Raw genomic sequence first — 14,110 nt, forward strand, 5'->3', positions numbered from 1 at the left:
CCAAAACCAACCGGACCAAGTCCAGGTGCCTGGATTCTGGTGTATCTGGCTTACAATATTATGAAGGCGAGTTATGGCTTTATATACAGATGGCGAATTTTCTGGTATGAAAATGCAACAACTTGATCCGATGACCCTACAAGCTCCGCCCCTATCGGCCAGGATGACGTCAAGGACAAGACGATTTTGAAGCACAACAATCCGCATAGCAGACTGCTCTTCTGTTAAATTGCCTAAGGCGGAAATAGTTTCGTTCACTACTGCTTCAAGGGTTCTAGTTAATCTACGTATCAGCTTACTATTGGTAACTGTACCTATATAGGGAAAAAGACCTTTATTGAAATCTGTGTATTTTTCCCATGCGGTCTCAGTGTAATCGACTATTGGGAGATCTCTCCTTTCTCTATTGTGTACTAAATGAGTGTTTCTGTGATAATCAGGAGGAGCTAGGAAAACAGGTGGCAAAAGGAATCCGATGTAGCAGGTACCATCCCAATCTAGTGGCAAACGTATGTATGCCGTCTGACCACATATGAAGTAGGAATGGCGGGAAGCTCTAAATGTAGACTTGCCTTGATCACTAATTTCTATTACAGTGGTGCATCTACTATGGCCCATATGTATGGAACCATTCTTTCTTACACATAATTCACCTTTTACTGGAAATACTGACATGGCGGGCAACATTGGAGTAGCTTCGGATTCGACATTCAAGATCATGAGATTGAGCGTAAAATTACCTAATCCATATACTTCATTTTCTAGATCAGTTCCTGTTCTTTTGGGAAGTCCCTCCTTGTTGGGGTGGCAGACTTTGAGTAAAACTAAGTTCAAATTTCCCCATACCCAGTTATTCTGGTAAACTGCAGAATTCGAATCTAGGGAATTAATTAAACTAAACCATGCTCCACAGGAGCCGTTGTGTGTGAACGGGTATGGAAAGAGAGGTAGAATTCCTTTATAGTTCTGATAGGGAGGGAGTCGACCACATATCCAACAATTTGTAGCATTGCTAACCTGATGGGAATGATGTAACATACTAATAAAAGTGTTATTGCGCAGCGCAAATCTATAAGACAACTCATGCGGAGGTAATTCACTAAAAGAATGTTCAGCAGTAACATTATAAACATGTCTAGAAATAGGATAATATGTGTGCACCAATATACTTGCAGTAATTATTAAAAGACTTAAGAAAAACAAAATTAATAACGTCACTGTGCAATGACTACGCAGTGATTTACAGTACGCATGTCGTTTCAGCTTTATCCTTTTGTTTCTTTCTCTACACAGGTCTAAGGAGTACATGTCAGAGACAAATTCGACCGATTCACCTTGGAGAGGACTTAAACAATCAAATTGCCTGACTTGTTAGACCTAAGTTTTAGTTTGTATTGTTCATGGCTATTCAGTTCAACCAAAGGGAGTTTAGAGTCCCTCGAGGAAGACACGCAAGGTGTGTCGTTTACGTCTGACGGTAGTCCATGAAATTTCTTGATATGACTTGAATGTATCCAGCCTTTTCGTCCTTCGATCTTTACGGCTGTCCTCGTCGTTAGCAGTACGAGCTGAGGCGACTTCCACCTAGGATCCAGCTGAGACTTCCGATGAAAGTTCCTCACTAAAACCAAATCCCCTGGAATTACGTCATGGGGTTTCACCTCGGTGTTGTCGGGAAAGGCTGCAGCTACCTGTGAACGACAAGATTGTAGTGCAGACATCAAGGAAGCCAAGTAATCTGTCAGCATATTACAGTCAATATCAGTTATTTTGCGTGGTATAGGCGTCCCCCACATATTTGGTGGTCTACCGAAGATCACCTCATACGGGGATAGCCCTGTTCGAGAGTGTGCTACCATTCTCATGTAAAAGAGTGCAACGGGTAAGGCTACTACCCAGTCGACACCTTTCTCTCTACAAATTTTGGACAATCTAATTTTCAGGGTCTGGTTATGTCTTTCCACGAGACCTGCTGCCTCGGGGTGTCGGACACAGTGAAATTTCCACTGATAACCTAACAAAAGTGAAACGTGTTTCATTAATTCGGATGAGAACGGCTGGCCGTTATCTGAGTAGACAACACGTGGTAAACCGTACCATGGGAAGAATTCTCGAACTAACTGTTTGGCAGTAGTCGGGGCAGTGTAATCTGAAACCGGGTATGCCTCTGTCCAACGGGAAAGAGCACAGACAACTACGAGAACATATTTGAATCCTCGACATCGTTCCATCTGGATATAATCCATCTGGAGGACTTCAAAAGGGTGATCAGGAGGCTGAAATCCACCCTGCTCTACGGGAATGCTTTTACCTGGGTTAAACTGACAACAGATCATACAGGTACGGACTTTTTGTTTAGCTGCTGCTCGTAAATGTTTGTTGAACCAAATGTGTTGGATGCTGTCTAGCATAGCTTTTTCTCCTAGATGTGCTGGACTATGTACAGTGTTAATAACGACTTGGACCATTGAATCAGGAAGGAACCACACAGATTTTTCCTTCGTCATCCATCCTTGGTCCGTTTGGATCCCTCCTAATTCAGTCCATTTCTTTATTTCGTCTGGTGTAGCATGTGTCTGTATGTCGATTACGTCAAGAGCGGGATCCTTAACCGTCATGCAATATGTTGGTGTCAGGACTATTGTCTTTGTCATGTCGGATGTTTGAGTTTGAGCAGTCTGTTTAGCTGTTCTGTCAGCTAGATCATTGCCTTGAGAAATGATATCAGTAACTTTCGTATGAGCTTTACATTTCATAATTGATATTGCAGTGGGTAGATGTATTGCATCTAATAAGGCATGAATGAGGGGTCCGTGCTGAATGTGGGCACCGTGAGAAGTTAAATAACCTCTCTCTCGCCACAGCACGCCGAAGTCATGTACAACTCCGAATGCATAACGTGAATCAGTGTATATGTTGACTCTTTTATTTGTGGCTTGAATACAGGCTTGTGTCAGAGCGATGAGCTCTGCGGCTTGAGCTGACAAGGTATTTATGCAATTTGTTTCAACGATTTCGGTGTCTGTTGTGACTGCGTAAGCGGCCACTAACTCTCCTGTACTTGTTCTCATACATGAACCATCTACATACAGCGTCAGGTCTGGGTCTGACAATGGGACGTCTGTCAAATCTTGTCTGGGTTTCGTCGTGATAGTGATAACTTCAATACAATCATGTGCTAGTGGGTCTGTTCCATTTATAGGTAACAGTGTGGCAGGATTCAATGTACTACAACGTCTGATTTCTATATGTGGCTGAAACAATGTTAATTCGTAACCAGTAAGTCGTGCTATAGTCAAGTGTTGTGTTTGTGTGCGGTTCAAGAGAACCTCTACTGCATGTGGTACTTGTACTGTCAATGGATGTCCTAATACTATGGCATCGCTTTGTCTGATTGCTAAAGCTGTTGCTGCCAATGATTTCAGGCACGCAGGCAAAGCCTGAGCTACGGGATCTAATGTACTAGAAAAATAAGCACATGGTTTGTGTGATCCTGCTTGTTCCTGTGTGAGTACTGACAAGGCAGTACCTTCGCGTTCTGTAACGAAGAGTGTAAACTGTTTATTGTAACATGGTGTTGCTAAAACAGGTGCTTGGCATAAGGCTTTCTTTAGGCTTTCAAAAGCTTGTGTATGTTCCTGAGTCCAAGGGAGAACAGTCGATGTGGCTGCCTCCTGTGTTGTCAATTGAATGAGTGGTTTTGCTAGAAATGCATACTGAGGGATCCACTGCCTACAATATGAAGTGAGGCCTATGAAAGCCCGCACCTCCTTTTGTGTCTTGGGTATCGGCATATTTGCAATTAACTGGATGCGATCTGATGTAAGCTGCCTTCCCTCCTTGGACAGCGAGTGACCAAGGTAAACAACTCGCTGGACACAGAATTGCAGCTTAGAAGGGGACACCTTGTGCCCCTTTTCGGCCAAAAATTGTAAAACCGTCAGTGAGGCTTTTTCACATTCAGGTTCGCTCCTAGCGGTGATCAGCAGATCATCGACATATTGAAGCAAGGCAGTGTTGACTGGCATGTGGATACTGTCGAGTTCTCGTTTCAGTGCTTGGCTATAAATGCTGGGGCTTTCGGTAAATCCCTGAGGTGCGCGTGTGAATTTAAAGCTTCGTCCATTTAAACTAAATCCGAACAAGTATTGGCTTTCCGGATCTATGGGGACGCTGAAGAAGGCATTCTTGAGATCAATTACAGTAAAGAATGTTGCTTCGGAATCAATGGCTGTCAGTAATGAAGAAATGTCTGGGACTACGGGGTATTGTGGTACTATGCATTTATTTAATTCGCGCAGATCAATAACCAATCGATATACTGGCGGGGCTGTTGGATCGGTTCGTTTAAGAATCGGAATTATCGGTGAATTACATACATTGGAGTCAGTTTCCACAACCACTCCTTGGGTAATAAGCTCGTCAATGATTTGTAGTAAAGCCACTACAGCATCTGGGGGTAACTTGTATTGTCGCATTCGTGGAAGTACCACTCCTGCCTTTAGTGTGACTCTATATGGTGTAATGTTCATGCAACCAACATCTGTAGGGCCTTGTGCCCATAAATGTGTCGGTAAAGTCTGTAGTCGGTGATCCATGTCTCGGGACACGTAGTGCCCTTTGAAATCACGTAAAAACAATCTTACTCCTTCCGGAGAACAACATATAATAGCTCCTAGAGCTTTCAAAGGTTTTATGCCTAACAAGTTTTCTGGACATGATTTAGTAAGTAATAAATCTGTAGTTCGTGTCAAGGGACCAATCGTAAGTGGAAGAGGCTGTGTTACTTCGTTAATGATCGGTTTTCCTGAAAAACCAAGGGAAATATTCTGTGTGCCTGAGAGGGGTGCCCCTGGAACTTCACTACGTTTTATTGTTGTTCGGCTTGCCCCTGTATCAAGTAAGAATTTTCTATCTTGACCTAACAGTTCACTGTGTACATAAGGTCCTTCTTGATCTACAGGGACCTCAATAAGGGGTAAGCCAACTTCCCTCTCTAGGCTGTTTCATGAGTATCGTTGATAATCAGGATAGTCATACTGTGCGGTCTGATACATCTGTCGGGTCGTTGTTTGTGTGGCAGCAATAGGCTGCGATGGCGGAGCTGGCATAGACTGTTGCGGAGCTGGCATGGACTGTGCATGCTGCGGGGCTCCTTGTTGGTTCTGATCCTGTCTAATTGGTCGTGGTCTTTCTTTTGCGTTACCTATGGCAATATTATGTTTTAAAACTGGACAATCGTGTACATAATGACCTGGCTGTTTACAATAGTTGCACGTCCCTTTAACAGGACCTGTTGAAACACTGGACTGTGTTATACCCTTCTTATGACCGTCAACTGGCACTGTCTGGGAAACTAGCATTTTCATTTTCGTGTCTTTCATGCGTCTATGTTCATGTTCTTGTTCTTCTCTAATCCTATTGTGATGGTACTGTAGCATTTGTAACATTTGTGATGGAGTGTTACCTTGCCAGGTACTCTCGAACTTCAATATTCTATTCTTAACTTGGGGCAAGGCATTTTCAACTAACTTTGTCACAAATAGGTGTGGATACGACTCGCTACTTGCTTTTATTCCACTATTTATACCAAAACATTTCTCAAATCGGGAATAGAAATCACTAGTGTCTTCATCTGATTTTTGTTTACAGGCTGAGATTGCACCCCAGTCTTCCTTTTTCATAGTTAATAAACGTGGCAGTACCTGTACTAGTAGACCTGGTAGTGCTTTGATCTTGTCCCCGAGCCCTGAACCTGGACCTCGAGCTTTTTCTTCGTTTTCTAATGCTGTCCAATCTATCTTCTGGTCTCCCACCTCCCAATCCTTTTCCTTGAGTTTTTCGTAAATGCCCGCAGGCATTAATACCTTCAATATTGTCATAATGTCGGGGTAGGTATATTCTCCCATGAGTAACATATCTTTAATTTCACGATGGAAACCTGCTGGGTCTTTATCATGACTGGGTACCACTTTCTTCATTTCTAATAGTTCTATTTTAGATATGGGTGTGTATACAAACACACGTTTAAACTCATTGTCATCACCCTTTATCGGGTGCACTTCTCGTAAGGGATTTTGTCTATCCATGTAATACGTCGTTCTTTCCTTGATGGGCAATGAGACATGTTCAGGACATACAAAAAGAATATACTGTCTTCTAGATTCTAGTATTTCTCTAATTAACTTAGTACCGGAACCTCTCCATTTATTCGTGAGTAATTCAGTCAATATATCAGGTAAGGGGCCAGGATCAGAGTGTTGGCTTTTATATAATATAAGGAGTTGTTGAATCATATAGATACCAGCTAAACGCTGTTCATCTGGGGCGAGGTTCTAAAACGTATGTGCTAGTGTATCATCACCATATTTTCCAGGACTATCAACCCAGTGAACGGCTGACCTGGCTAATTCTTGTTCGTCCATGGAATCGAGTATATGATAACCCCTTCGTTCTCGGAGTAATTTGTCAGCGGCTTGGAATGAATGTTCGGGGGACCTTATATTTATTATAGGAGTTTGGAATTTTCTGTTATTATCTGGACGTATCGGACATATCGGATCAGTAAAGCATCTAGTATTATTGCAAGATCTTCCTCTACCTACATAGGCCATGGTTTCTAACTGTCCTGTGGGCAGTTCTAATTCTTCCTCGTCCTCGGTTTGTTCAGGTTCGTCTACTGCTAATCTTTCCTCGTGTATTCGTTCTATTTCTTTGCGGATCTTTCGGCTCATAGCTACTATGCATGATCGTTTATCATGTCTCCCCTCTGATATATTCTTACCCCATGTGGTAAGAATCTGCACTTCTTCCGGATTTACCCCTGGTTGATCTTGATTTCTGATCACACAGTTTATGAGGAAACGTAACAGTTCCCCCTGTATTTCCACCTTTTGGTACTCCATGGCTCTGGTAATACTCTCAGGATCTCGCCCTGATTGAACAAAATGATATATATTTTCTAAATGTGCAGTCATTCCTGGTAGCTTCCCTAAATATATTGCAGCTCGTCGGATACGTAATGATGCCAGCATCATTTCGTCCCCTTTTCCGGGCACAGGGTCATATCTACAGTCTATTAGAAGTTCCTTGAGCGTGTTGGGAGTTACTAGTTTGGGTGTACGTTGGTAGGCTAATTCTTGAAAGGAAAGTTTATTTGTTCTGGGTGGCGTAGAAAAAATGCTTGATGTACCTCCGGTAGCACCACCTGGGGTGCTGGATGTGAAAGGATTCGTTGAACGGGATATAGCAACCATAGGTGTGGATGCGGATGTAGAAACAGATGTGCTTGCCGGAACTTGTGTCGGAGTTTGCTGTTGCAGAGGTACAGACGAAGGAGGGTCTTGGCGTTGAACCCCCTCGGTGGACGGTCTATGTGGCGCAGCATTAGCATACTCGGGAGCTGCGTCGTCTAAATAAGAGGAAAGAAAAACATCCTCTGCTGTTCTGGGATGCCCTTTGGGATGTACTTTTATCGGAAACAATGGGGGTGGCAAGTCTTTTGGTATTTCCGGAGTAGCCTTAGGTAATCCTTCGGCCAGAAGAGGATACATGCCATTCACAAGGGCATTTCTTTGTCTGTCTGTTTGTTCTGACTTTACTCGAGTACCTTCTTCAATTAATACACTTTCTCGAACTTTATTTGAATTCTCCTTACTCTTCTCTTCCTGTCTACGTGCTTTTTCTGTACGTCTATACGATTCTTTACGCCATAATTCAATGGCGTCTTTCTGTGATTGTCTAGCTTTCTTTTTCCATAATTCTTTCTCTACTTTCACGATGCAATCTGCATCCCAGGTCCCAGCTGCGGGCCGCCTCTGACTTTCTGGTAATTCCTTGGTGTAGTCTACCCATAGATCAAGAAATAATATGGCATCTAGGCCATGTTTATGATACATAAAGTACCCTGGAGTGTCCCTAGGAGGAATGGGAACAGCTTCTTCGAGTACCCCTTTTCTGGTTTTGATCTGTCTTAATTTCGAAAAGAGCGGCATATTTGAGAACTGATCTGATACCTAATTTTGAACACGTTTAATACCATAAAACACAATAATGAACAGTCATTCACACCACAATATACAGAACGTATTTAAAACATTTTAACATTTAACATTTAATGAATAAACAATGATGGTCATTTAGGGAACTAGTCACTAAGCATAATACTCGGTATTAACTAGATAAATTCTGAATTATATACTAGACATACTTGATATACTGCTAAACAGTACAGATACACTGCTGAAACAGTGCAGACCGGATTTGTGTACCCAAACCCGTCTTGACCGGCACAACCTATGTGCACGTCAAAACGCCTCCCCGATAATGGTACTCACCGGGTAGCTCGGAACGGAAGGCCTCGGAACTGAACTGAACTTGAACCGGACTGGACTCGACTCGAAACTTCGGAAACTTCGGAAACTGGTGGGCCTCTGTATACCTCGGATCTTGCTCTCTCAGCTAGGCTCTGGTCGGGATACTTCGCACTTCTCACCGCCTCGTCTGGGTGTTGATCGCAGCCTCAGTTACCCCCGCTCGGCAGGAGGGAGATACAGGAAATCCTGTGGGTACGCGTTGTTGTCCGTCCAGCTGTGACAGGAGACCGGGCCTGCAACGCACCGCCGGCGCGTGAGATGAGAAAGTGTCCCTGTTCGGGCGCCATTTATGTGGTAAATAATTTAATTACCGGAACTTAATTTGATGCGGAAAATCTATAACAATAGCTCAGTAAAATAAGAGGCAGAATCCGTGGTATTAGAGGTTCGGAACGGGCTTTATTCCATAATCAATTTAAATCGATGAGCTCCATATTCCATCACCACGAAGGTTCAGGAAGTGAAGACCGTACTTTATTGATAAGTAATCATTTTTATACAATAGGCATTACAGTGAAGCAAATGCAGGAGGCGTAACAATTGATAGTAAAGATAAAACATACATGTGTAGCAAAAGTGGGTGTAACTGGGCGTAACTAAAGAACGTCATCAGGTATGATGTCATAATAGGGTGGTACCATAAAAGAATTTCGCAATGTCAGCAGAAATACTTGGCAGAAATGCGCGCGCAGCAGCATGACGTGTGATTGTCGTGCAACTAGGGGGTGAAGGGGACTTGACATTTAGCTCTACATGTGGCGACAGAAGTCTGGAGGGTCAAGTCAACCTAATCCCAAATCATATCTAACATCCTATGTTTAAAGAACTATGTTATCCAAAAGAGAGGTCTCTTAGAGTAGAATCTTATTCTATACTGACTATACTGACTGTGAGTGCGTGTACAAGCGTCTAAGTGTCTACACTAGATGCGAGGGCAGGAATCTTCCATAGTAACAGGGCTATGAATTACTTGCATAATGACAGAGAAGCCGGGCTTTTTGCTCGGTAGCTGGAAGAATGTTTACTTAAACTACTAGACAGGAATGCATTGGGTAGGGAGCGGAGCAGATAATTTCGAAGGTGAAATACAGTTTTTGGCAGGCAACAGGCTGATGTCAGGCACCGTTAGCTGCGCAGGGAGTAGGACAAAGTTCATGGATACAGATGCGAGCTCGGACTGGAGCTTTCAGAGGCAGAAAGCAGGAAAAGGCTCGATGGCAGACTCAGGGCCTACTTGCCTGGACTGTAAAATGTCATAAGTGAACCATATAAAGCCGGTGGCCTTTCGTACTTAGGAATGGAATATCCGGCCCATTCATGGCGGATCTGAAAGAGGACATGTTGGCGGTGGACGCACATGTGTTTGCGTCTTCATAACTGGAACTGGAGGGAACATACATGTACTTGTGATTTATACATGAAACCGTTGGGGTCCAAGATAGGGGACATAACTGATCATAAAAATCCATATTTCCACAAAAGAAGTATTTTAATTCTAAATCTACACATGCAAAGTTATGATGATAAAAAGATCTGGTCACTACTTATAAACATCACAGGGTATACTGCCACCACTGCACTTGTGCTGTTTACCTACTGTTGAAGACAGTAGCCTTCCACCACTATAAGAATAGTACTTTAAGAGCCCCTCCCGGTCCAACATGAGTGCAGACCATGAGACAGGCCTATGTTCTGGTGCACATACATGATCCATGTTTGGCTATGACAAAAAAGTCAGCATTAGGAATCCAGACAATAATACAGTTGGGAACTCAGGGCAGGGGTACACGTCTTTACCATGCAGAGGGCTTCTCCTTCCCAACAGCTTGTCTACTGGGAGTTTGCTGAAGCTGGTGAAGATGGGGTCTAGTAGTTATCTGATAGCAAGTGTGGGGTCCACTCACTGAGAGAGTCTGAGGTTGGACAGGCCCTCGAGGATGTTGGAGCAAAACCAAAGGAAATGATGGACGGAGTGTTGAACATTGCAAGCACTCACCCCCAGTCAACTGATCTGGGTTTAATCCACCTCCGTTCTTTAGCCCACTCTGCCACCCCAGTTCAGACATGGCCATATGCAAATCAAACTGACCCTGTGCCTCATGGCAACAGTCCAGCCCGAACTGCCAAGCGATGTCTTCCCTGGACCGGAAACAAACTTCCTAGGACCGGTTTCTGGCATTTCAGACGTCTTCAGCCAGGCTTGCTTAGATCCAGTGGCAAAGTGAGCAAGGGACTCACGTCTGAGCATACCCTGCCAACTTATGGCGAACAAAGCAAAACCAAAGGAAATGATGGACGGAGTGTTGAACATTGCAAGCACTCACCCCCAGTCAACTGATCTGGGTTTAAACCACCACCGTTCTTTAGCCCACTCTGCCACCCCAGTTCAGACATGGCCATATGCAAATCAGACTGACCCTGTGCCTCATGGCAACAGTCCAGCCCGAACTGCCAAGGATGTTGCCTGTGCTGAAATCAGTGAGGTCCTCGAGTTGGTAGTTGACGTCACCAAGTAAAATAAAGGCACTTGAGTCAAGAATCAGGGAGGTGACAACATTTGCAATGGTGCCACTGAAGTTGGCGCTTGGTTGGGAAGGCAGTAGATAACAGTGCCACCCAGGCTGTAGTTCACAATGATGAGGAGTTTGAAGGTCAAGTGTTCCATGTTGCTGGTGGTGCTCTCCAAGGTGGGTGAGAATTGGATGGATTCTTTGAAGATAACAGTGATTCCGCCGGTCTGTTTGTCTTGTCCTGAGATCTTGTATCCAGGGGACTGCCATGGCAATAACGTGAGCAGACGATGAAGTTAAAAAGGTTTTGTCTGAAAGAGACGGTCTGGTGAGTGCTTGTGTAACAGATCCCAAATTTCGTTGGTGTGGTTAGTGAGGGTGCAAATGTTGAAAAGTATGAAGGATATGGAGCGGTGTGGTGTGGTGTAGTAGGGGGGTCAGGTATGTTTGGGCGTGTGTTGAGTATGTTGGGTTTGTGAGGTGTGAGGAAGGAGTGAGATGGGTGTGGGAGAGTGTAGGTGAAACGGCAGATGATGCAGCAGAATGCACCTTCAGTGTTGAGTGGCGAAGCTCAGCAGCAGCACTGGTAGATATGACCAGGGCTCAGGCGTGGTGAGGTGGGGTGGGATGGCGATGGGGGAGGAGGGTGGGAGGAAGGTTAGGGGTCCTGGAGATAAGCTTGGCTTTGACATGCTTTCGGGACAGCACGTCTGCGTTACAGCCTCCATTACGTGAAGACAGTTTGACAGGAAGCCAGTCATGTCACTTCCTGGGCAGATGGATGATGGTAAATCAACTAAGGTCACTTCATGTGCAGATGGATGATGGGAAATTACTTTCCTTGCTTGGCTGCTTCTTTTAAAGACACCTTTTGTGGGAAAACAGTGATTTAACTTCCTTTGCAGAATAATGCTGGGAAATTCAGTGATGTCCCTTCATGTGCAGATTAATGATAGGAAATCAACTAATATCACTTCCTTGCAGTTGGATGATGGGAAATCCTGTGATGCCACTACCTGTGCAGATGACAGAAGGTAAATCATTGATCTATAGGACTGTGAATTGAAATTTTGAAGGGGTGCTATAAACACACCCCTTCCAAATTGTGATTCGTAATGTATTTCTAAACACATAATCGCTAAATGAGATTAGTACATTTGTAAAGACTATTTAGTAGTCACAAACCATGTGATGTATCAAAAAGCAGGGTTTGTGACCGCTAAATGGCATTGTACAAACAGATGAAACAGGAGTTCATCACCATTTTCTTTACCCAGATCAGCCGGCTTGGAATTATCACCGGCGGAGCAGTGAGAACTCCTTTTTCAACAACTTCTACGTATCCCTTTCAGGTAGTCTTCTTTCCAGCCGAATTTGCCTCGCTCTTTGTCTGTCCCCCTTACCCTGTTAACCGTTTACCTCTATGATTCACTCACTGTCTTGACCCTTTTCCTTCAGACGGCGCTATAATATCCTGTACCGATAACTACTCCATTTCCAATTGTGGTCTGTAGTATGGTCAGAATATCACTATTCAAGTTGTGTCCTGTTTCCCTTTCTATTGTTGTTGATGTTACATGTACAGCATGCTGTATTTCGCTTTCTTCGGTTGGATAACATGAACATGCCTATAATGCTTTATCACTAATTATCCCACATCACCCATCACCACAATAAGCTTTGCTATTTGTTATTTCTGTACCGCTCCCTCAGACTCTCTCCTCATATTTTTATCCTTCTCTCAGTGCCCCAAATGCTCAGAACCTCAACAAACATTGTTTTTATCATTTAAACGTGTACCCAGTACTTGGCTTTTCAGTAACTTGAGTGGGTTTACATCCACATACTTATACTGGGGTTATCGGGCATTTTCTCCAACCTGGTAGAACCGTGCAACACACACACTACAACCACCATACACACACACAGCAAGTCGCCACTCTTCCTGGCATATCCAGAACCCTACTTCCAGACAAATCTAGCAGCTATGTGCAGAATGCTGTTCAGTAGTGCCAAATCTGTGTGTTGATGCTGGCAAGCGAGTGCTCTGTTTATTCTGTGCAGAAATGAGAGTCGGTGCCACAGTGCCGGTGTCAGGGTGTCTGCTGCCTCTAAGTTTGATGCAAATCTGTGAGTTTTCAGAGGGTTAGCCAGTCTAGAACTTACACCTGTAGTTATTGCAGTCAGAGTATATTGCTTGTTGCAATCTTTCACTTTGCATCTAGCCTCAAATATGTGTTTACAGTGTACGTTCATTACATTTCTTGAGAAAAGATAACTTTATTTCACTTGGTTTCCATTTCTTACCTGTGCAGGTCACCCCAGCGTCCCTTCCTGTAGGACAGGTATTGTGCTCCCAGCCTTGTTGTGGGCACTTCCATAGAGCAGCCTCATCTCCTCTGCATTGGACATTACTCATGACAACAGGCAGAGAACTCTTTCCGAATGTTGGATTGTACTCATGTTCTTCCGCTGAAATACATCCGAGCTGTCTGCAGACAACTGAAGCATCATTCAGATCCCAGGAATCATCACACACCGTCCCCCACACACCATTGTGCCTGACCTCCACTCTTCCGGAGCAGAGAGAGGCGCCGTTCACCAACCGGACCTCATCAGGACCTGGAAACAGCATAAGTGGACAGATATCAAGCAAGAGTCGCACAATCAGGTAATGTGTCAACATTATACATATGTTTGAAAGGTTCATGGTTCTTTATTTTTGCACGATTAATCAAAATCATTGCAAATCATTAGATAAAACACTACATGTACAATGGGAAAATATCAATACAAATGCCAAACAAAAGTAACATAGGCCCAGTCTCTTTGTGGTTCATTGTGAACAGATGAATAAATAGAGCAAAAACAGCTGCAAAATGTAATAAAATTCACAGTCTATTCAAGCTCAGTTGAATTATAACTAAATAGTAAGAGTGTGGCATCCCATAATGATAGTAAGAGTGTAGATCCCTCAGTGATAGTAAGAGTACAACATCCCACAAGGATAGTAAGAGTGCGGCATCCCACAATGATAGTAAGAGTGTGACATCCCACAAGGATAGTAAGAGTGCAGCATCCCACAATGATAGTAAGAGTGTGACATCCCACAAGGATAGTAAGAGTGCGGCATCCAATAATGATAGTATGAGTGCAGCATCCCACAATGATAGTAAGAGTGAGGCATCCCACAAGGATAGTAAGAGTGCGACATCCCACAAGGAA

The 14,110-nt window shown here is 43.8% G+C and overlaps 1 protein-coding gene across 1 annotated transcript in view; it reads right to left on the reverse strand.

Moving 5' to 3' along the window:
* Window positions 1-14,110, reverse strand: part of LOC146859554 (CD5 antigen-like) — a 534,324-nt gene that overhangs the window by 460,949 nt on the left and 59,265 nt on the right. Inside the window, exon 2 of the mRNA XM_085650253.1 lies at window positions 13,193-13,507. Within this exon, the coding sequence (XP_085506379.1) occupies window positions 13,193-13,507 (315 nt within the window). The remainder of the gene's footprint in view (window positions 1-13,192; window positions 13,508-14,110) is intronic.

This window comes from Triturus cristatus, chromosome 3_2 (genome assembly GCF_964204655.1).
Source record: "Triturus cristatus chromosome 3_2, aTriCri1.1, whole genome shotgun sequence".
Classification (NCBI taxonomy): Eukaryota; Metazoa; Chordata; class Amphibia; order Caudata; family Salamandridae; genus Triturus; species Triturus cristatus.